Source organism: Drosophila suzukii, chromosome 3, assembly GCF_043229965.1.
Source record: "Drosophila suzukii chromosome 3, CBGP_Dsuzu_IsoJpt1.0, whole genome shotgun sequence".
Classification (NCBI taxonomy): Eukaryota; Metazoa; Arthropoda; class Insecta; order Diptera; family Drosophilidae; genus Drosophila; species Drosophila suzukii.
This window is the reverse complement of record NC_092082.1, coordinates 80,021,981-80,047,112: the sequence shown is the minus strand read 5'-3', so window position 1 is coordinate 80,047,112 and position 25,132 is coordinate 80,021,981. Positions and strand designations below refer to the sequence as shown.

Sequence of the window (25,132 nt, the reverse complement as noted above, 5' to 3'; positions counted from 1 at the left end):
CACTTCTAAATTCCATAACTTGAGTTATTGGACCCCGATTAAGATGTGGGATACCTCTATGAGTTTGTAATTGAATTTTCTAATGTACTACATTTAAATTTCTGTATCGAAATTTTAACCCATTTTCATGTCAAAATTTTCCATATTTCCAATGGCACCCTGAATGAGAACCCAAAAACTGCACTTCTAAATTCCATAACTTGAGTTATTGGACCCCGATTAAGACGTGGGATACCTCTATGAGTTAGTAATTGAATTTTCTAATGTTCTACATTTAAATATCTGTGTTAAACAAGGGTCGAAATTTTAACCCACTTTCATGTCAAAATTTTCCATATTTCCAATGGCACCCTGAATGAGAACCCAAAAACTGCACTTCTAAATTCCATAACTTGAGTTATTGGACCCCGATTAAAACATGGGATACCTCTATGAGTTAATAATTGAATTTTCTAATGTTCTACATTTATATATCTGTGTTAAACAAGGGTCGAAATTTTAACCCATTTTCATGTCAAAATTTTTCATATTTCCAATGGCACCCTGAATGAGAACCCAAAAACTGCATTTTCAAATCCCATAACTTGAGTTATTGGACCCCGATTAAGACGTGGGATACCTCTATGAATTTGTGGTTGAATTTTCTAATGTTCTACATTTAAAATTCTGTATCGAAATTTTAACCCATTTTCATGTCAAAATTTTTCATATTTCCAATGGCACCCTGAATGAGAACCCAAAAACTGCACTTTCAAATCCCATAACTTGAGTTATTGGACCCCGATTAAGACGTGAGATACCTCTATGAATTTGTGGTTGAATTTTCTAATGTTCTACATTTAAATTTCTGTATCGAAATTTTAACCCATTTTCATGTCAAAATTTTCCATATTTCCAATGGCACCCTGAATGAGAACCCAAAATCTGGACTTCTAGATTCCATAACTTTGGTAATGAGATCCGGATTTTGACGTGGGATAACTCTATGAATTTGTGTTTGAATTCTTTAATAATCTATGTTCAAATATTTCTTTTATAAGAAGGTAAAAATTTTGGCCAAAGCAGAACTTCTTGATTCCATAACTTGAGTTTTTTCATTCCGCTTTAGACGTTGGATACCTATTATCTTGTTGCCATTTTTAAATTATTTTATGGAGACGCACCAATGTTAAAAACAGTTTCTTAATCGTGGTCATAGTCGCGGAGGGGACGCTAGCTGTTAGTACGATTTTTTCTGGAACACAAATATAACCTTAAACCCTGAAATGTTCTTTAACATTACACTAGGACTCCAAGCAAATTCAATTATTTCGCCCACAACTTCACCAACTTGATTGTCAAACATTAACCACAAATCGTCTTGGCTTTTCATAAATTTTTGCGGCTTGCCAGGGATTTGCAAAAGGCCAACAGTTGAACAATACTCTTAATTTATGCCAAATAATTGAGTAATCAAATGTGGGTTTATCTCTTCATCTCTTGCAGAGGAAATTAATATAAATTGAGTTGGCCGGAAAGCTTTTCCTTGTTCGCTTCTCGAGGGAAACCCTTGACACTGACCCACTGACAGACAATCTGGGGATTGCTTACTCATGGAGGTTTTCCGGTTCCCCCCCCCAACTTTCGGTCTCTTTTTCTATTGTTTTTGGCTTCTGTCGCTCTGCTCGCTTTAATTATGCAAAATTAATGTTAATTAGCCTCAGTTGGAGGAATAATAATAAAAAAAACAGTGTATATAGAGGGACATATAAAGTTATATATACATCCGAGAGCTTAGAGATTTTTCCCCAGCGATTTGTGTTGGATTTTTTTCGCATTTCATGGCTTTTTGTTTCCCTGGGCTGGCTTAGAAATTTGTAAAAATTCAGCACAGATGGAAATTAATTGCGAATGCTAATGGAAGAGCCCGAGATTGTGGTTTCAAAAGGGCCGGTGGGAGGAGTCTCGACATTGATGATGATGGAGACGTCGACAATGGCATTTGTCAGGCGTCAGAACATTTGTCATCGGTTCTAGTTTCGTTCGTTTGGTGCGGTTACAAAATTGCCTTGGCCCAGGGTTGAGTTCCTCACCTTAATCGTACCGTATTGTTTCGCCCCAACTACTTGTCACCGACTCGAATGAAAATCATTGATGCACATTGATGCCTGCCGTTTGATTTGCGGTCTTCTGGCCAAGTTGGCATTACGCTTTGATTGTGAATGTGGCAACTGGCAAAAGGCATTCTCGGTAACCGCAGCTAGCTCATTGCTGGACCTTGCTATAAATACCCTGAAATGGGTCTCAGACTTTTAGCCCAAAACAGAAGCCCCCCAAAAAAAAGAGCAATCTCATTCCGACTCCAACTCCCTTTCTCTGCGATCGTGTCTTCTGGTGTCTTTCAATCTCCGCTTTTTCGCTTGAACTTTTGAACTAGATTCTGCAGACTGAGTGTGTCTATTGTCTTGCCGTCTTTCTTTGCTCAATTCTCCCAAGACGTGAGACTTACTTTTCCCACATCGCTCTTTCTCCGCTGGCAATTTTGGGTCCGAGGTTTTATTACATTAACGTTTGCAATTTGGCGTAATCGGTTCTATGATTTATGGTATCTCAAGCTATCAGCTAAAAGATACACAACCCATCAAAGGGGGAGGGGGATTACGTCGTCTATTGAAAGCAAATTGGAAAGTATCGAAGAGCTGAAGAGAAAAGTGTAAGCACAAAGTTCGTCAGTCAGACGAGGCAAGGAAATTAAATTGAAAGCCTGGCAGGCTGAAGAAAAGGAAAGAGGGTACAGGGTACAGGGCACAGAATACAGAGCCAAAGATATAGATGTCGACGTAGACTGGGCCCAACCTACTTACCTACTCGAGTGTCTGAATGTTTGTGCATTAAATATGGCGTGGATAATAAAAGCAGCCGAATCAGCAGAGCAGGGGAGGCGCATTAGTGGGCGTGCCTAGTGCATGCTATATGGTATGGATGTGCTACCTATACCATACTATACTATACCAACCATCCACCACCCACCACTTGCAACTTGTCCTTGCCTCTCTGTATGTGTGCCACATGGCGTATGATGGATTTATGTTTAAGTTGCGTGCAAGCAACTTAATGGATTTTGTAATTTTCAGAAAAACGAAGGAAGTACACTCTTCTCTTTTTGTATTCATGTCTGTATAGAGATGCCGAATATATACATATATAGAAAGAGAGGTTCGAAGCCAAAGGCAAGGCGGAGAAAAAGTTGGCCAGAACAAACTATCTTGTAGATACTTGCGCACACAGTCGGAATGGTTCATCCTCAAGTTTCCACCGCCAATCCCCCTGCCGATGGCAAATAGAGACGGGCTGCCGTGAGCCATGAGCCGGGCTCTTGCGCCAAAGAATTGGAGCATGCCAAGTTATAAAAAATGTTGCTCGAGCATCATAATATATGCGGCACATAAGCATCGCAACGAGCCAAAACCGAGACTTCCTCTCAGTCTCTGTCTCTTTGGCCAGGGAAAAGTTGAAAACGAAAACAAACATTCGGGTGGGAGAACTTGTAGAGCAAACCGAACTTATCATGCCCTGCAGAAATAACCTTGGAACGGGCCAAGTATGAATTAGTGTTTCACAAGTCAAACTCAACTGGGAACTTAAAGATTAAATGCCAGATGGTTGGACAGGCAAAGGGAATGTTCTTATGGAATGGCTATTACATAACTGAATAGCTTAATTCTATTGAATATATTATTATTATTAATCCAAAAAACCGTTTAAGATATTATTCTTAAATAACATAAGCTAAATAGAATTTAAAATATTTAAAGGGTTTCCTTATTATACTAGCTAACCAACCCAAAACCGAAGAGTTCATCAAATTTGCGAATGTAGACAAGTGTATAAAGAAGAGGTTATATATATAAAGTAGAAAGGAACCTGAGAAACAGAATATTTCACTCGAGAAAACTTTTTGGCAATGCCTTTCGACTTGTCTTATTAAATATTAATTATGCAACTGAGTCGCAATGCGAGTGTAGGGCAATAACAATGACAGTGGGTATATATTTTTTTCCCATTTTATGGCCAGAACCACTTGGCCTTTGGAGACGAATTGTTATTCTAGTGCCACTAGGCGTGTCAGCTCATCCAATTCCGAGCTCCTCGAGAGTAATAGCCACCACTATTATCATCAACATCATCATGGTGATGAGGGGCTGTTGACAAATTTGGGCATTTGACACGAAACACGATACATTTGCATCTGAGGCGAGAGATGAACGAGTGTATCTATAACATTTCGTGTATCTCAAGTGCTGTCAACGAGCGGAATGCGCAACAATCTAAAAAAGCGGAACACGTGGGAGCTGCAGATACTTGCAGCGTACTTACAGATCCGAGTACTTTGGGCTTTGTCTATCCTCACGCATTAGCAATGCTAATTGTGATTTCAGTTGCTGACAAGTGATCTGGCCAAAATCATCTTTATTTTTATGGCAAAACTCGTTTGCGAGCTGATCATCATCATCTTAATGCCCCCGAGGATCGTGGGCGTGCATCTATTAGCTCGCGTGTGTGTGCTTCTATCTTTTACAATGGATCTCGACTGATTCAGGGACTGGGCCTTTAGCTCCCCCCTCCATCAAATCGAGAGGCTAATCGAGCGAACAGCAGGCAAATCGACTTTGCCAGCGGGCAAGATACAATTTTGGATTTTTTTACAGCCATCGAAATTGATCTGTAAACCTTAACTTTCGAGCTGCTCTAGATTTCGTTACGGCTCTTTGGGATACACAATTTTTGATTTCGTTTCGGTTTCTGTTAATGGGCTTTTTGTGCTCCAAGCTCGGAAATAATTGCCCAGACCAACTTCCCCTTTCGGTGAGGGCGCGCCGCAGACAACAAAGCATTTGTCATTATAAAAATTACATTTAATTATATTTATTTTAAGCCAAAACAACAAATGCTCCCGCTCCCAACTTCCGTTCCAACATGGTTAAAAAGAGCGACTCGATTCGTTTCGGTTTGGTTTTCTGTTGTTGTTTAGCAAAGCGTGCGGGAAATTCATTAGCAATATTTATGACTCGCTGTTTCGAGCTTTTTCTCCTCCGACCTTTTCTGTACACACATATTTTTTTTTCACATTTCTACCGACTAATTTCCATGGCATTGGAATAGACAGACACACAGCAGCAAAAAACAACAGAAAACAACAACAAAATGGTAGATAGTCAGCGTCATTATTGTTACTCTCTGGCTTCTATTCAAACACGCCCCTTACCTTTTTCCGATTTTCCCCACCTTTTTCCATTGTATTTTGTTAGAATTCGTAGCGTTATTGTTGCTGCTTATGTAAACAATACCCTGTGAGTGTTAGTCACTTATTTATTGCTGCAAAAGTGCATTGAGAATTCAGATTTCGCAAAGAGAAAGATAGAGAGAGAATTCTAAATCAAAGCCCAGCTCTTTTGGGAAAAATTCAATTCTATTATACACACTGGTATCTCATTATCTGATCAGACGAATTACGGCAACAAGTTGTTTTTGTCAGCTCCAGCTCCGAAAACAAATTAATTGCCCTTACGGAAATCAATTTCATTTATATCATTGGCGCAACAAAGTATTGTAGTCCATAAATGGTAAATATTATAAGTGTATGTGATATATTTCCCATGTTTTCTGGCCATTGCGCATACGCCTGTTTGGCCACTCATTAATCGCTCTGTGTCCGCAATTTTTGGCCATAAATCTCACGCCATTCGATATCGAAACACACTTTTAAGCACACCTACCCACACACATATCTGAGTTCCATTGTCTATAATATATTCATAGTGTGGTTGGAGTGGTTATTTTCTGATCAATTATTAATCACACAGGATTAGTGGTGCTGCCATTCCCAAATCATCGTTTGTCTGCTGATTGGTGGGGGTCAAATTAAATTCGTATTAGGTCTTCTTCCTCAAAGTTGATGAAGTCTTGGTTGTCGGAAAGTTATCTTTATCGTTAGCATATTTTGTCTTATGCATAATATCTGAAATAATCAAAAGTTAGCTGCATAGATACATTTGTCAGATACAATTCACAGGCGTCGAGGTGAAATGGAAAGGGGGGCGTTCGATTTGTGTCCTTGCTCCATTATAATCCACATTCAAAGCCCTGTTTGTGTTCGGTCCCGCATATATTTACACACAAACTCACATCCCCATCCATATGCATACATTGATCCCCAAACATATCTTCGAGATCTGAACTTTAGTTATGTGCATATTTTTGCCAGCTCAAGCGAGCGTTTGTAATACAATTTCGGTTTGTTGTCAGCTCAATTTTCAAGTTGTTTCAGCTCTCCCTCAAGTGAGTTCTGGATAGTCTATCCAGTGTATTTGGGTTTTTGTTTGTTTGTTTGCCTTGCGGTTGCTGTTATTCCCATTTTGCTGCCGTTGCCTCTGTGTATTTAAATTTTTTTCCTAACCAAAACCCAACTACGCAATGGAGTTGCCAGCAGCTGGCCTTGTTGTTGCTGCCGTTGCTACTGATGTCTCACTACGATAAGAATAAGTGAGTGTGTGCTACACTGCAAGAAACAACAAGAGCGGTCTGTGTTCTCAGAATCTGACCCACTGTATTTGCATTCTTTGCATACTTGCCCACGTACGCAATCTAAAATGCAGATTGAACAGACAAACATCTGCTCAATGAACTTGCTTTGGGATCGAAGTAGCTTTTTTAGATTTTAACTTTTAGTTAATTGCCGTTTTTGAACTACCAGCTTAATACATTTGATTTATTAGAGAATCATTCCTTATTTGTAATTTTCAGTACATTTTGGATATAAATGTTTGTCACCCGCTTTTTCCTCCCATTCTCCATCGAACACATTTGTCGTCATATTTGCTTTTGATTTATGCAGTGTTGTTCAAGACCTTCGTGCCAGCCATTTCCTCTCGTGTAAACATTTGCATTATGTTAAATAAACCCGAAAGTATTTCGACAATATCGAAATATTATTTGCATATCGCAAAAAACAATAACTCACATGATGGTTAAATATTTGACTTGTATTCGAAGCTAAAATTCTAGCTCTTCTGTAAATGAAGGGTTACAGATTTTTGTGATTTTATTCTAACACTCATTTAAATTCATTTGAACTTAGTGTACATCATGCGTGCAAATAATTAGTTAAAAAACAAATTGGAAATATATCTATTTTTTTTTATAAAGGACAATGCACATATATTTTTATACCCGTTACTCGTAGAGTAAAAGGGTATACTAGATTCGTCGGAAAGTATGTAACAGGCAGAAGGAAGCGTTTCCGACCCCATAAAGTATATATATTCTTGATCAGGATCACTAGCCGAGTCGATCTAGCCATGTCCGTCTGTCCGTCTGTCCGTCTGTCCGTCTGTCCGGATGAACGCTGAGATCTCGGAAACTATGAGAGCTAGGCTATTGAGATTTGGCGTACAGATTCCTGAGCTTCTTACGCAGCGCAAGTTTGTTTCAGTAGACTGCCACGCCCACTCTAACGCCCACAAACCGCCCAAAACTGTAACTCCTACAGTTTTGATGCTAGATAGAAAATTTTAACTGAAATGTATTGTTCTCATCAATACCTATCGATTGACCTAAAAAAAACGTTGCCACGCCCACTTAAACGCCCACAAACCGCGAAAACCTGTGACGCCCGCAATTTGCATGCTAGATAAAAAATTTTAACTGAAATGTATTGGTGTCGTCAATACCTATCGATTGATCCAAATTTGCCACGCCCACTCTAACGCCCATAACGCTTAAATCTGTCTACCGCCGGTAGGTGGCGCATTTTAATCTCGCTTTGCTGCTTGCATATCTCCATTTCCCTTTGAGTAACGGGTATCTGATAGTCGAGGTACTCGACTATAGCGTTCTTCCTTGTTTTATTTTAAAATAAATTTCTGTATCAATAGATTTATTGCTGAATGAAATATGAATATGAACATGAATGCTGAAGAAAATGGGAAAGGAAAAATGGGAGTTTCTTAGAATGTATTTAAAAGTTAACTTACCGATTTCCCCTTGTTCTTGTATCTTTGCAGTTACACTGATTCGTCAAAATAGCCAACTACCAGGACCTGTTGGGCAGCCATCATCAACTGCTCATAGCCGCCACCGCCGCCGCCGCTGCGACAGCCGCCGAACCGCCAGTGCAACTGCAACTGCAACAGCAACTGCAACTGTTGCCCGCGGGGCCGACGACACCAGCGGGTCATCCAATCCAAAATAACAATCTACCCATCAATTCGATTAGCACGATCAATCAGATCAGCAGCGCCAACCAGAACAACAACAACCAGCAGGCGGTGTTTGAAAAAGCCATCACCATTTCGTCGATTGCGATAAAACGCAGGCCGACGCTGCCGCAGACGCCAGCAAGTGCCCCACAGGTGTTGTCGCCGTCGCCCAAGCGCCAGTGTGCCGCCGCCGTCTCCGTGCTGCCGGTGACCGTTCCCGTGCCCGTTCCGGTCTCCGTACCGCTGCCCGTCTCCGTGCCCGTGCCCGTCTCCGTCTCGGTCAAAGGTCACCCGATCTCGCACGCCCACCAGATCGCCCACACCCATCAGATCTCCCATACGCATCCGATCTCGCATTCGCATCCGCACCACCACCAGCTGAGCTTCGCCCATCCCACGCAGTTCGCGGCCGCCGTTGCCGCCCACCACCAACAGCAGCAGCAGCAACAACAGCAGCAGGCGCACCAACAGCAGGTGCAACAGCAACAGCAGCAACAGGTTGCCTACGCCGTTGCCGCCTCACCGCAGTTGCAGCAACAGCAGCAGCAACAGCGATTGGCCCAGTTCAACCAGGCGGCAGCAGCAGCTCTGCTGAACCAACACTTGCAACAGCAACACCAGCAGCAGCAGCAGCAGGCCCAGCAGCAATCTCTGGCCCACTACGGCGGCTATCAGCTGCACAGATACGCTCCCCAGCAGCAGCAACAACAACATATCCTTCTGAGCACCACCAGCAACAGCAACAACAGCAGCAGCAAGCACAGCAGCAACAGCAATACCAACTGCAACACAGTAGCAACATCAGCGGCTGCGACAGTAGCAACATCCGTTGCTGCGGTCCCGACCAGCGGCGGCAGTTTGCCGGACAGTCCCGCCCACGAATCGCAATCGCACGAGTCCAACTCCGCGACCGCCTCCGCGCCGACCACGCCCTCGCCGGCAGGCAGCGTCACCAGCGCCGCCCCCACAACAGTGACAACAACCACATCGGCAACTGGCACACCAGCAACATCGGCCGTTAGCGACAGCAACAACAACCTGAACAACAGCAACAGCAGCCGGGACAGCAGCAACAGCAACGCCATAATGGAGAATCAGATGACTCTGACCCCGCTGGGACTTTCGCAGAGCATGGACTCCGTGAACACGGCCAGCAACGAGGAAGAGGTGAGTGACAGCTTCCATTTCTCTAACCGAAATGTATATACAAAATGTATACCGAATAAAAGTAAAAGAACTTGGAAAACGAATCCGAAAAAGAGTTGGCCCCAAAGCAGCGAAATGCGACAAAAGTGACAGCTCTGGGAATACGGAATCCTGCATACTGAAATATTGCATGAATTGGCGGAAAGTCGCTCAAACTTTTTCGGGACAGCTGAAACTCTAAGTGGAGTACTAGAATTTGGGCTAAAATTTGCATTTATGTACATAGGCAAGGTCCATGCAAATTATACTGGGGATTATCTTTGGGGAGCTTGGGTTTTAAAGAAATGCAAATGTGAGAATCTGAACGTTCGGACAATGTACAAGATTTCAAAGAAATTAAATGGCTTCCTCTCCTTATAACCTAAAACACCGAGTAAAATCCCTTGTTCTTTAAACTAACTGGTTTTCATCTATAAGAATTTTTGGTTGAGCTGAAATTAAAAATCCTTTCAATGTTCATAAATTGCAGCACATGTGCTGTATAGAAATCCCTTTCATTCACTCGCTTTCATTTGATTAATTTTAAGACTTTCGCCCGATTTCGAGTTGCAATAGAAAGTATGATCGATATGTGGAGTGCTGGTGCAATATACAAGCACCACCTCCTTTTAAAATCCCCTGAAATAATGGTGCGCTACATCAACTGGCAGCTCGGGCGTAAGATTTTTGTTCGGCGCCCTTTGTTTTTGGCCAAAAAGGGGGGATAGCCTGCTGCTTTATGAAGCCTGCAAGTAATGGGGGGTGAGAGAAGGGGTGGTGCGACGCCTTTGCACTTGTGTAAGTGGCATGTGCATCCAATGGTGGTGCTACTGCTACTGCTGCTGCTATGTTTTGTTGTTGCTTACATTTTGATTATGCGCCTTGTCTTATGCTACACATATTTCACGCTGCTTTCCTTTCATATTTCTTCGCAGCAGCATGCCACGCGTAATCCGCGCGGCACGTGCCGAACCACCCAACCCACCAAACCCACCAGCCCCCCACTGAACCACCCAAAACCCAGCCCCACCCTCCTTCATTCGCCTCGCTGCACTGCCTTCATGTCAAGTGGGTACGTGGCCTTACACGCATACAAAGGGCGTCGTTGGAGGGGGGCTTGGCGTTGGGGTTTTGAAATGGGGGGTCCACTGCCACTACTACCAAGCGATGCGTTAAATTTGATTTCATCCTGGATAAAAACAAAAAAATGTTCTTACTTTGCTTTTACTTTTCCCATTTCCACTACGATTATGGATTTTTATGTGCGCGTGATTTTGGCAAACTTATTGAAGTCCTTTATCGCACAGGTTGGTGAATAGTTGGCTAAAGGTTAATGGAAAACGAAAAGTTCGCTAAGTTAACGTGGCAAGATAGTAGGAAAAATGCATTTATCTATTTTTAATGTTCATCAAGAAGAAGCTTGCAATAGGGAACACATATCCTTATATATTTTTTTTTTATAAATACTTCTTTTGATATCAAAGTGCCAAATACCTTAGGCCTAACCTTATCTTATAACAAACCATATTTAAACCAGAATTTATTTCGAAAACTAACAGATATTCTCTTACATCTAAAGAAGTTTTGGCGCCCTACTGCTGCAATTCTCCTACGGAAATTCGCATTAAAAATGCATCAATCACTTGGCCCCACTTGCATTTCACCCCTCTTCCCTGTAATTTTTGCTCGAAATAAAAAAGGCGAGAAAGATCCAGGACGAAGGATGATAAAGCTGCACATGAAAATGAAAAATATTACTGACTAGGAGACTTAAATTAATCAAAATAAATATCAGGCCGAAAAGTAAACGAAGGCAATCTTGCTGCAGTGCGAAAGGATAAAAAGTAAAGATGGCATGGGGTTGAGAGTCGTTGACCTGAACCTGGAAAAAGAGTTGTAAATGCAATCCACCTTTTCCGTAGCGCTACCTTTACCCCTAGCTCTACCTCTCAATCTCCATTTGCTCTCACTCTCTGTCGTTTTCATTCACACTGCAATCTGACTTCATTTGTATTTATGAGTATTCATTCTCAGCTCAGGTCCTCCCACTTCTTTTGGTCCCTCACGTGTGTCTCTCTGTGTGTGTGAGCTGCATGAATTATTGATAAGTCAATTAAAAAAGTATGACAGCGGCTGATGGTTGGTAAATATTTTACAGAGACCTCAAGCCAGGGCAGCTAGGGGAACCCGATCCCTGAACGATGCATCCTGGCCACGATGTTTGCTTGTCATCTGCAGGCGGCAACATATTGCTTTTCTTTCATTTAAACGTTTTATGAGCCAGGAAGCCAATTCCCCACAGCTTCACTGCGGAAAAAATCTGATTTTGATTGAAGTTGCATCTTAAAATTGGCAGGAGAAAGGCGTATTAGTTAGCAGAGAGATCTCCTTGATTTTAAATTAGTTAAGCAGTACTATTAAAAATTATAGAGATCACTTGTATTTTCTGGTTATAATTTAATGGAAGGTCTAGCGACCATTAACCAATAGTATTACATTCAAGGACTCGGAAAGTATACTTTTTCCAGTGTTTAACTGAGCAGTAACATTTTTGGGATTTATTTTTAAGGCTGGGGAACGAGTGCTGCCCAAGAGTCCTGAAACTGATGCAAAGTGGCGGACTTCTGGGGCCATCGAGCAGTCAAGTGTGCGCAACCTGCCATATAAAAGTGTGTGCGATGCAATCGAGTGACCCCTGGTCCCCAGAATCCTTCCAGAAACCACCTACTTGCCCCCTGACTCCACTGACTACCCTAACTGCACCAACAAGTTTGTGGCAGCACGTTTCTGCTTTGTTTAAATGCAAAATGTGAGAATATATATAAAATAAACTTAATAGAACTTGTCACAGATGTCCTTTGGACCCGGTTGCCAGGGTTGACATCACATCCTGCCCAAAGTTGCGCACAATTAAACTTTTAACTTTTTGCCAGTTTGCTGAAGGAATTCCCCCCTGCCACCCCCTTACCCCACCTTTTCTTCTGCCACTTTTTATGCACATTCCACATTTTTGTCATGTGCACTCAACGGAAATTGCCATGAGCCAAAATGGTAGCTGCCTCAGCCTCAGCTTCCATTTGCCCCTGCTTTCCATTTCCACCGTTTCCACTCCCCTGACAGTTTGCAGTTTTCCAGTTTGTTGGCATTATTTCGTTTCACATTTTTTCAATTTGCTTATTTATTTGCCGTTGTTTGTGCGCAAAATTGCAAATAGAATAATGGCCAAAAGAATATCAAAGTTGCGAGTTTTGGTCACTAGGTGGCGCGCGTCAGAGTGTCAGGCTGCCTAACGAAACAGAAGGAAAAGTTTGCAGTTTCCCTGCCGCAACTGTTGCTCACCTATGGCTAAAAATATATATAAAACGAGAACTGAAACAGAAATGAGGCTAAAAATGCCTGAGTGCGAATGGGAAAGCCAATGCTTTTTGGCCCAATGAATTTGGCCAAACAATTCACGCCCCCCTTGAAGGTCTCTTCACACTTTTAGCCCGCCCCTGTACACAAAATGTCAACTGTGTGTATTTTATTTACTTATTTACATTTGCATTTTATTTGTCCTTGCTCTTTGCTATCTCCACCAACCCCTCAAAATGCCAAAGAGTTGGCTTTTCTGATTTTTCCTATTTTTTCCTACGTTTTTTTTGTTTTTGACAAGGCTTTTAAGCTAACATCGATGCAGTTGGCAAATTGCTTTACGTGGTCAAATGTTTTTGGGAACAGTCTGTACCACTTTCAAATTCCATTTCCAATCAGGTACCATTCCCCTTAACAAAGTCCACTTTGCGGGCAAGTCCTCGAAGCATCTTGAGCGCCATTAGGCCAAGTCAAGTAGCAACCTTTAAGTTTGGGTTAAGCTGACCAAACTGCACTTAAGATAAAAATAATGGTATTCTGGTGATGATGAAAATAAGAACTAGACAATAAAATAATGTCTTAAGAGACACAAAAAAAGATATGTGAAATTGGTTTAAAAAAACCTTGGATTCAAAAGAATTTTTTTGAAAAATATCACAACAAAATCACAGATTTTACAACACTTTTTTCCAGTGCAGCTAAGGACTCTATAAAAACGATGAAGTTGCCTTTCTTTCCAAGGAATGGGTGGTGGCCTAATTCAATTTGGCTAAAGACAATTTCGCGCTAAATGAAATTATTAAAAGGTTGGAAAAGAAAGGAAAGGACAGCAAGACTCTCAAGATGTTATCGGAAATAATTTGTGTAAAACTAGAGGTGCCAACATAAAAAAGAATCGAAAAGAAGGTGCACTCAACTAAAGGTCGTTGGATCTAAGAACCAAGATTTGAGATAGTTCAAGTTAGTTCGGAATGGTTATGAGCAGCAGTTAAAGTGGCTTTAAAACTCCCGGGAGTGGATTTGACCTTTTCGAGGGAGTTGGGAAATGGGAATATGGAACGTGACTTGTGGCAGCTGTCGCTGATTAAACTTCAATTAATAAAACAAACGCCATGCAACGTCACCTCGTGTGACACTTGTGCTCTTCCTATCGGCTTGCGGTGCTCATTATGCATTTAACATGCATTAACCTACCGCCGTGTAATGCAATTAAAAATGCCAGCTGAACACATAAATTACACGCTTAAATAATGCAGAAATTAATAAGTTCTTTTCGGCCTCGACGCCCACGACCATAATTCTTAATTACCTGTATATGCGTGTGGGTGAAAGGGACAGGTCGAGAAAAAGAAAAGAAAGAAAGTACACAGCTGATGGGCAAAAAAAAGGGGGAAAGAAAGTGCAGTCATAAACTCTGGCAAACATTGCAGGTCGGCAGAGTTTTCTTGGCCCCGCTGGGTATGCTTCCAAATCTCCCAGCCACATCATCAATATTCCCTTTAAATGTTCCTGGAATCGCATTTTCCCTCAGCTGAGCCAAGTCTGCTTTTCCGATTTGACCATTTTGTGGTAGCTTTTTCGCCTTTTGTTTTCCCTGCTCATTACGTTCGGAATATCACACCCGGGAGCCACATTTCTTGGCCCCTTAAAACTCATTAGTCGCCGCTTTGTCTCTCTCTAAACACAGTTCTTTGTTTCTGTCTCGTGTTCTTGTTTATGCGTTGCCATCAAATCGACACAACATGCAAACGCCTCATAAACGAGAATTCCCCATCAACAGACCACCCAAAAAAAATGAAAATAGAGAAAGAGTGCAAAAACAAGTAATTAAAGCATAATAAAAATGGATTTCATTTTGGCACAGAGTGGGTTTTATTTCTTGGGAATAAGGATGTAATTGTACTGGGTGGTTTTGGCATAGTATGACTAATTTTTCAAGAAAATGTGACTTAGAGAAATTTTTATACCCGTTACTCGTAGAGTAAAAGGGTATACTAGATTCGTCGGAAAGTATGTAACAGGCAGAAGGAAGCGTTTCCGACCCCATAAAGTATATATATTCTTGATCAGGATCACTAGCCGAGTCGATCTAGCCATGTCCGTCTGTCCGTCTGTCCGTCTGTCCGTCTGTCCGTCTGACCGTCTGTCCGTCTGTCCGTCTGTCCGTCTGTCCGTCTGTCCGTCTGTCCGTCTGTCCGTCTGTCCGTCTGTCTGTCCGGATGAACGCTGAGATCTCGGAAACTATGAGAGTTAGGCTATTGAGATTTGGCGTACAGATTCCTGAGCTTCTTACGCAGCGCAAGTTTGTTTCAGTAGACTGCCACGCCCACTCTAACGCCCACAAACCGCCCAAAACTGAAACTCCTACAGTTTTGATGCTAGATAGAAAATTTTAACTGAAATGTATTGTTCTCATCAATACCTATCGATTGACCCAAAAAAAGTTTGCCACGCCCACTAAAACGCCCACAAACCGCGAAAACCTGTGACGCCCACAATTTGGATGCTAGATGAAAAATTTGAACTGAAATGTATTGGTGTCGTCAATACCTATCGATTGATCCAAAAATAAATTTGCCACGCCCACTCTAACGCCCATAACTCTTAAATCTGTCTACCGCCGGTAGGTGGCGCATTTTAATTTCGCTTTGCTGCTTGCATATCTCCATTTCCCTTTGAGTAACGGGTATCTGATAGTCGAGGTACTCGACTATAGCGTTCTTCCTTGTTTTATTTGGAATTCCTTTTATTCAGAATATTTTTAGAAAATAATTATATATTGTCAAAAGATAATTATCTATTCAACATTGTTTATTGTACTTTTAAAATAAATTTCGCATTGGCAAAAATGAAACCTTTGCCATCTTAGTTAAATTGGTCCAATTGATTGCGACTTCCTCTAAAGAACTCACGGTCTTCAAAAATATAATAGTGAAGTGAATTAGTTCCATTTTTTCTTTTCCTTTGACACTTGCAATTTTACTATTTCTTGCAAATGTTCGCCTCCATCTCGTTTTTGTGCGAAAATTCTTTTAAAATATTTTTTCCTGTTCTCCCTTTCCCCTCCCCTCTTTCTGACCATCAATAAATAAGGCTGTCTGTAAACACGCATATACAAAAAATGTTGCTGACACTTGCAACAATTTCCGCTTACGGTCAGTTGACTGTGGCTGTTTCCTCTCTTCGCACGTTTTTCCACTCATTTTCCTCGTTCCAGCGCCTTTTTGTATGCAATGCGACATCTGCCGTCTGCTGCCTTTTTTATGATTATTATAAGTTTTCTACTGTGTTTGTAGGTGTGGGAGTAATGATGGTGGGTTTCCCCTTTTTTTTTGTGGATGGCAAAAAATTTCACTTAGCGTTTTTGTTGCTCCCTTTGTTGTTTATTGCTGCTGCTCCTGATGTTTTGTGTTGTGTCATCATCGACACGCAAGTCAAACAAATCACCAAACAAATAAGTGCAAAGGGGCATTTTGGGGATGGCCGGCACAAAGGTAGCGGCCCTGGTAAATGAAAAGATTCAACCCACAAAATCGGGTGGGAAAATGCCATATACCTTCCGCTCTTTGTAAACACAAAATCGTGACAAGGCCAAAACAACAAAGTGAATAAAAATACGCTTCCTTTCTTTTTTCTTGTTTTAGTTACAGTTTATGGTCAGGGAAAAACTCTACCATTCTCACCCAAAAAATAAAAGAAAGTAAGCTCCTCACCTTCAGCTGCTTATTTTTTACGTGGAATAATTGAAGTTTCATTTGACTTGTCCCTTTTTGTTGTTCTTTACCGAGGGGCGGACAAACTGTTGGCAAGTTGAAGTTGAAACTCCTGCGGTCAACGCCGAGTGAGTGAAAAAAGGTTAAGCTCAATTAAATATTGATGGAGTTGGGTAGAACTTGGTGGGTTGATGAGGAGAAGGGGTTGGGGACAAGTGAATTCCCATCAATTGAAAATTTATAAGCTAGCTGACTATTCTGCCTTGCGGAAAATTTAATTTACACGCTGCGGTTGAATTCCGGTTGCCCTTGTAAAAAAGGATTTTATCGTGAGGAAGGGACGAGGTTTTCTTTTGTGCTTCAAAATTGCTTTGAAGGGGAAGTAAAAGGTGAAATGCCATTGCCTAAATTTATTTGGTATTTATTTGTACATTTCCTCAAAAATATGTAACAATATCAACAATTAAGCTGATTATTTTGCTTTAATTTCACATAAGCTGTGGGATTTTGAGGAGTCCTTTACAAATTGTTGAATTTATTATCGACCCTTATTTGTTTTCACTCAAATTGTTAATGTCCCTACAAGAGTGGCCGAGAAGTGTAAACTAAGTGATGTGGCACTAAATAAATAGAGGACCCGGACCCTATATACACCAGATTCTTCAGCCAAAACCCCCTTTCCCCCCCTCGACAAAAGGTTAATGTGTTGAACATGTTGGCGGTAATGTGCTGACAACACGCAATCAGGAAGCTTCTTTGGGGGCGGGGAAGGGGGATCAACATCCTCTACAGGGCAAAGACAAATGACAATGCCACATGCCACACGATTTCTTGTTACTCCTACTCAGTCCCCCAAAACACCGCCCTTTCCGAGCTCCTTTGACTATTTCCTTGGTTTCCGCTTGAGTTCCTTGGAGAGTCGAAATAATTCTTGGACGGCGCGTGCTGTGTGTTTGATCTGTCGCACTTGGGAGGGCTTCATTAGTGGGCACAGAACACCAAAAGTGTTTGCCGTCCATCATAATTAGGCCATAGACCGGAACATGTGTTTTGGGCCGTCCCCCCCTCAACAGCAACAACCGCATCGCCGCCCCTGCCAACCATCAACCATCTGCAGTCATGCAAACATTCTGCTTTTTTCGCTATTTTGTTTTCAGGCTTTTCTATCAATTCATTGGCCATGCCAAAGGCCAATTCATCCAATCAAGCTCAAAAAATACAGAGCTTAGTCAAGACCAGTAGTTGAATTTCAACAGTGAGTGGAGAACTCTAAAGAAAAACTGAAGGTTGTGCAATATCATTAGCAACGAGTGTTCTCAATTTCTATTTATTTAATGAAAATAAAGTACATATCATCTATTTCTTTTTAACTAATCAATACGAATTCTAGGGTTTGTGGTATTTTTCTTGTCAAAAATAATAATAAACTTGCATAATAAAATTGCAATAAATATGTAATGGCTTCACTGGCTAGAATTTAAGTTTTTTACCATGATTTTTGGTGGAAGTGCTGTTCTTGTGTGCTTTTTCAGTTTGCCAAACTGCGTGGTGGGGTCAATCATGAAATATGAAATTTACACACCCCAATAGACACGCCCACATGCCCCCACGCACACATACCAACAATTACCCTGCAGCTGCACTCAATCTCGCACGGAATTCTCACACGAAAATTGAGGGGTTTGGGTGGATGGTTTCGTGGCACAGGCAGCCATTTGAGCGGAAACCGGAAATCAACTTTAGGGCGCCTTTTGTTTATGCGATTTTATTTTTCTCTGCACTACAACGCAAAAACATAACAAAACAAAACAACAACAACAACACTGAACTGCACCCCAGTGAAAACAAAAAAAAAGCGGCCAACAGCATTCGGAAAAAATCATAGCACAGCTTTAGGGGCCGCCATCATTCGGTTTTTCCACCCACTTTTCATTTTTTTGTTCATATTTCCCAGCTTCATGGTCCTTATTTGCTTAGCATGTGCAATGGGTGAAGAGGGGGGGAGTTGCGTTAAAGCCTTGGCAGCAGGATTCTGTTTTCACACAGCTTTTGATGTTTTATGCAAGCGAAGAAAAAGAATGGCTGTCAGGTTCCCCAACGAGGGGACAAGTAAATAACCAAGAAAAAATTCACAGAATAACACCAAAGATTGAAAACGAAACTGAGGTTGCTCACAGATAAATAGGACACAATGGTTATTGGGTGGTAACAGATATGGATAGGAAAAAGTGCGACAAAGTCCAATTTAAAGCTGTAATTTGTAAAAACAATTTACCCGATTAAATACAATTTTTAAAAGTTTAATATAAGGGAAAAAAATGGATAAATAGGTTAACTCCCTTATTAAAAATACAATTTTATTAAAATTTCCCTAACATTTTAAGAACACGCCTTCCTGATTCAATATATTAAAGGCAAACCCTTGGCCACTTGCTGTACTCCCAACCCCTCGTGATTTCTCAAGATTTTCCTTCAACTGACTGGGAAAATTGCTCCATTAAATTTCCCAAAGTGCGTAAATCATTTAGCAGCCAAATGTTCCGTAGGTTCATTTACCTAGAACAGAAACGGTGGGCGTGGCAAGAGACTCACTCCAGGCTCCACGTTCCACTTTGCCACTTGGCTTGGAACTTTTGTACGTTGCCTTCATCTGGCGATGCAACAAAGCTGAAAAAAACTTCATTCAAGCCGGGGCCAACAACAACAAAAAGAGCGGGTAAAAATGGTCAAAAACCATTCAAGCATGATTTTAATGGCAGTAAAAGAGTGGTAAAAGGGGGCTATCCAGGGGGGTAGTGGCAGGAGGGGCAGTGGCAGGGGAGGGTAGAGGCAGGGGGTATCCATGTAGCTGGGTAAGCAATTCATTTAATTTGCGTGCCCCGTAAGGGTGCGAGTTTCAGTTCGGCCAGGATGCACTGTGGTTGTCTTTCGAAAACCCAAGTTATAGAAGGGAACTAATAGAAGGTTTTCCCAAAAATAATTTAAAAATATTGTAGGTTTGGTAAGCTAAAAAAATGTATTTGAGTTAAAAAGAATTCTTAAATATATTAATATCTGACTTAAAAATATAATTTTGGTTTCTTTAATAGCTTTAGAAAAATTAGTTAAATTTCAACTAAGAATTATTATTTTAGAAGGAAAATTTTAATTATTTCCTTATGCTATTGAGCCCACTGTACACTTACCATCCCAAAAGGATACCCGTTTGAAACCTGAAACCGGCGGAAACTCCCATGCCACACAGCCCCGCTCCCTTTGCGTAAACATAATTTTCTTTTCCGCCTATTTACGTCACAAAAGGCAAACCGGGAGTTTCCAGAAAGGCGGCAAATAAGAAAGGAATCGCCGCTTAATTCCAAAATGTCGGTGTGGCAAAGCGAAAAAAAGGAGTAGAAAGGCAGCAGAAATACTTGGGCATATAAAACATCATCGAGTTTTTTCTTGAATGGGCATTGTTGTCAATGAATGGCAAAAAACCCATTTAGAGGGCCATTGGCAATCTGTAGGGAAAAATTGTCGCCGGTCAACATGGGTTAAGTGTGCTGGGTGCGGCATAACTGTTGATTCAGCATTTGTGGGGAAACTGTCTATAATTTATGGATTTTCTCTGGTCCAACCAAAATTAAATTAAGCTTTAATGTAATATATCTAATTTTCTGTTTTATTTTTTTATCTTTGCAGGTATGTACCCATTATATGGACTATCAACTTACGTGTATCTATTGAAATTTATTTCATACCACACGCAAGTATACAAAAATAGCATTGGTTACGCTTGGCTGACAGGAATATCAATGAAAAAACAGACTCAATCAAATGCTCATTAGCCAGCACAGAAATTTGGGTCATGAAATGTCCATTTAGCTATGGAAAAATCGCACACAAATTATACAGATCCCCTGCCCTGCCCCCCACCTAAACATCCTCTTTAAGTGCACGATATCAAGCGAAACATATATAATCCCAGCTGAAAATCAAATATGCATGGTACATAATGCCGACTTTATATGAGGGGTTGTTGAAAACCCGGTGGATCGGAGGACGATGGCTCCGATAGCCGTTGGAGCGGTCAGTTGACGTGCTCTCGCGTAATTACAGTCCGAAATGTCGACGTACCCCTACCCAAAAGCCCCCCGATTTTCCACCAAAGCCTTATTTAGCTTGCAAAATTTTCAATTGTGTGCGGGAGCCAAAGTCGCACAATGTCGCCCCCTCTAATGATGCCTTGTTGTTGTCGCACTGTGCAATTTGGCGAAAACTAAATTGTTCTATTGTATTTAAGTTAATTACTCATACTAATGCTAATTTGTGTCTCGTACGAGTCGACAATTGTCGTGAGTGCCGGGCAGCAACAATAGATATACAGATTGCCTCCCTTGTTATTGCTGATGAAGAGGTCCCAACCTTAAGTAACTCAAAAAGTTCCTATAAAACATTTTTATTTAATCCTAAACTATGTTTACAGAGGGTTTCTGAACTGTAGAGTAATAAAAAAATACAGATAAATATTTGTTTTACAAGAAATTGATCAAAAACAACAAGCTAGTAAATCTTTTATTGCGTTCTAAGCCCCACAAAAATTTCCCATGGCTAAATACTTCCAGTTCCATATAGATTGCGATTGTTCCATCATTCAACCTTCACGGTTCCGCGATTCCAAAAAAGTAAAGAAACTAAAATTTTCATTGCGATATGTCCAAATGTCTCGGCTTGATTGTTTTATTTACGACCCTCTGTTTAATGTTTGACAAATTAGAGACAAAAAACAGCGGCAACAACAATTAACAGTGGCAAGTACAGGAAGTTAATGGCATTTCGCTGCCAAAACAGAGACAATGGAAAATGGCAAAAAGTTGTGCAGAAATGAAACTGAAAAATAATAACTTTTTATGCAGAAAGAGGGGAATAATGTTTACATTCGAGTGCGGTTGAGCTGGGTGCTTTGAGGTGTTGGCTCGAATTACACGAGCGGCTTATGCAAGTCGAGTTGCCACAAAGAAAAAAAAAGAATTGCTCAACTTATCCAGTTACTTCGGCACACACTCATCATGTTTTTTTTTCGTTGGCCACGCCCACAGCCTTAGGCCTCACGCTCAAATTACCCATAACCACAATCGAATCCAATTGAATACCATCCCCTCCAATTCGATCCCCACAACCACCCACAATTGCATGTGATGTAATGAGCTAATGAAATAATAAATATTAATCAGGCCTTTGATTTGGCTCAAAAGTTGTTTGCCTTGAGAGCGATTTCGAATCTGACTACGAGCACTCACTCATCTTAATTGAAACAATGTTTGGCAAAGCCTTAATTAAACAAATTAAGTGGATGGCCCTGAATGAGTGGCGTTAACTTATGACAGCCAACGATCTAGCCATCAATCAAACAGTCAAACAATTAAACTAAACTGATCGCTGAGAAATGCATTTAAAATGTGCCTTAAAAATATATACTTCTCGAATATAAACCAATCAAAGCCAAAGCCTAGAAACTCATTTGATAAAAACCAAATAAATAAATTCCTTCTCTTGAATTTACCCCAATTTTGCCAGCTTAAAATTGCCAAATAATTTCCATTTGAAATCAAATAAAATCAACCGCAAATCAAATAGTTTTAATTGTTTTCCAACTGATTGGAACCGTTTGTTTGCAGTTTAAAGTTTAATAAAAAGGAGTACACAACAAAAATCAAATAAAAATGTGACTGCCATTTTTCCTGTGTGAACGAGAGTTTTCTAAATTTCTTTCCCACCTTGAAAATGTTTAAAAATAGGCCTTTCTTCCACTCTTTAAATTGCCTCAGCTAGCTGCTTAAGAATTCTAAACGCATTTGGCATTTGTGAGATGGTGTAAAGTGGATTTGCATGGACATTTCAGCACGCTGTCTTCCATTTCCCCAAGAAAAAAAAAAACATAACTTGTTGCGAATGTGTTTCTGTTGGCGCATAATTAAATATTTCATTTGAAATCTGGTAGCCCCCTTAAAGAACTGGCGGGCTGTCATTTGGTTAACAAATTACTTTACACACTCGGCAGCAGAAGACACAGACACAGACTCCGGCAGATTGCCCAGTTTTGATAAATCTCTGCTCCGCTTCGGTTTTTCCGACACCCCCCAGCCGCCACCCCCTCCGTTTTCCACTCCAATTTTCCCAAGCAGACGGAGCAGACACTTCCATCAAGTTTATCGCGGCAATTTCATCTCATGACTGACTAGGCATCGTCTGAGAGCAAAAGTTGAGTGGCAGTTGCAACTATAAACCAGAGGCGTAGTTTTTCCTTATCAAGGAAAGATTTTCCGGGGCCGCTTTGGCATCTAATCAGAAAACCATTTCGGTAAATGGTCCGTTAATAGCCGTACGTAAACCGAGGGAAATGCGGATAGGGATATGAAAAGTAGCAGAAGGGACAGCTGTTGCCTAATGGCTGCGACTAAGCCGAACTTAAAGCCCAACTTTTGCCTAAGTACCTTCAACTAAGCCAATTTGTCAACAGGAAGTGGAGGAGTATGTATTATATAGATGAGCAGATGAGATGGTAAAACTTTTAAGCCACCGACGACGGCGTTAGGTGGTTTTAAAGTCAAACTTTAAGTCTGATGAAAACCGCTGAAGGTGCTCATTAAAAACATGTCAACTTTCCTCCCCTCGGCCCCTTGGTCCCCCTGCCCTTTGATGTGGAGATAATTTTCTAACCAAATGTGGTTACATCATTAGCGTGTGTCTACCCCCTGGAATCCCCATATACCATATATAACATCTCTTAGCTTCGCCAGCATGCGTGTGGATGTAATAAATTTATTAGTATCTCACCCCCCTGCCAGCTGCCTCAGCAAATGATGCATGGTGGATATACCGGACCATATATCAAGGGCTGTGGGATCTCTCTTTTTTTTATATCCCCCAAGTCCTGAAACAAAGGCATCCTCCCACCGGCAGTTCCTTGAACTTGCCGTGTAGACATATTATTTAGAGGCCCTCGGAATGAATCTTCCGCCTGAAGGACGGGCTGGTGGATTCGGTGTTTGCTATATGTATATTAAAACTGACATTTTAATGAGCTCTGGCAGATTAATCTTTGTCGGCGACAGGTGTTCCACATGGTATGAGTTCATTTACTTGGTTAGCTTTGCAACTTTTTAGGAAAAGAAATTCTCGTATTCTGGCTTAGACAATTAAAAAGCAATTTAAGGTAATCGCAGCGGAGCCTGGGAATACGTTTTTATGTTTGCCACTTTAAAGTTTAAACATTTAACGACAAGTCATGGACAAATCTCCCTCTCCTTCTAACAGCACTTTTCCCCCTGCCCCTTGCCATAACCTCGTACTAATGGAAAGTTCGCGTAATTTGTCAGCAGACCATAAAAATGTACATATATGTGCCATGAAAAATAAAAAACTGAATTTGCCACATTCATTTTGCATATACGAATGCAAAAGTGCAGTTGGCAGAAAAATGTTAACTGGTTGACAGGGCACGATAGTACACAGAAAAAAATATTCTGACAATCGTGGTCCCAGGTTAAATATTTCTAAGTAATCAATATCACTTATTAAAAACAGGAGGATATATTTCTATTATTTATTATATTTTTGGTTTAAATATCTTTAATATGATGTAAGCTGTAAAATGGTTAGCGAAATCAGTAATCAAATCAGAAATATCTGGAATACTCTATCATTACGAAGGTACAAAACGGAACAAGAAATTCCATTTATGATATAAAAAATTTTTTAAAGTTAGTTATAGTTTTCTGAAGTGTAAGTTGAGCTGGCTGACGGGGTTAAAGTTTATTTGCCGGGTCACGCCTGCCAGGCGAGTCGAGTCTGTCTGGTTTTTACTGTTAATTAACGCCTGGGAAATATCATCATCAGCATCTACCTCATAATTTTCCTTCAGTTGCGTTTTTGCATCTTTTCTGACCAGGTGACGATGACATTTGTGGCAAATTGATTAATGATTTGCGGAGATGGAAACTGTCCGCAGCTCTTGACATTTAACTAAAAGGTTTTCCCAAGCTTATCGTGGCATAAGTTCTCCGCTTTCCGCTTTCCGTATCCCCCGCCTCATGCACTCCGCAAACAAACTAATAAATGCCATGAAAATATTATGTATACGCCACATGGCCAACATAAATATTCATTTTACCACACGCACTCCTAAAATAGCTTAACTGTGCGAGTGTTTGTGTGTGGCAGCCATTTTGCCACTTTAATGGCCACAAATACATCACATGACTTTTCATAAGCGTCGCCAGCCACTTGAGCAGCTTTTCCACCCGCTTTTCCTGGCCAAGGACGCTGCGATGTCTCAGGGCGGAAAAGTGCGGAAAAACGGGGAATCATCCTTGGCTCTCGTTTTTCTCCCCTTTTCCCGGCGACAACTTGTCATATTTATGTGGAATCGTTTAAGCCAACTTGGCGTTGTGAATTGCTGTTGGTTTAGCAATACAAATGCGGCAATTGCCAGGAGCAAAAAAGAAGGAAAGCAGCAGTAAGCAGCTCAGAGTTGTATGTTTTTTGAGATTGAAAGAAGTTACTTTAATGCGACCACTTCCCTGATCTTCTTCTTAGCCATCACCCCATGTGTTGTCGACAACATTTTATTTAATTACTGCCATTTGATTGTTGCAAACCGAT

The 25,132-nt window shown here is 41.0% G+C and overlaps 1 protein-coding gene across 1 annotated transcript in view; it reads left to right on the top strand.

The window, feature by feature from the left end:
- Window positions 1–8,051: 8,051 nt before the first annotated feature.
- The window catches only part of cpo (couch potato), a gene marked incomplete at its 5' end in the record, with an annotated part of 49,461 nt that continues 32,380 nt past the window's right edge, over window positions 8,052–25,132 (top strand). The window contains 1 exon segment of the mRNA XM_036817638.3: window positions 8,052–9,404. Coding sequence (XP_036673533.3) covers window positions 8,052–9,404 — 1,353 coding nt within the window.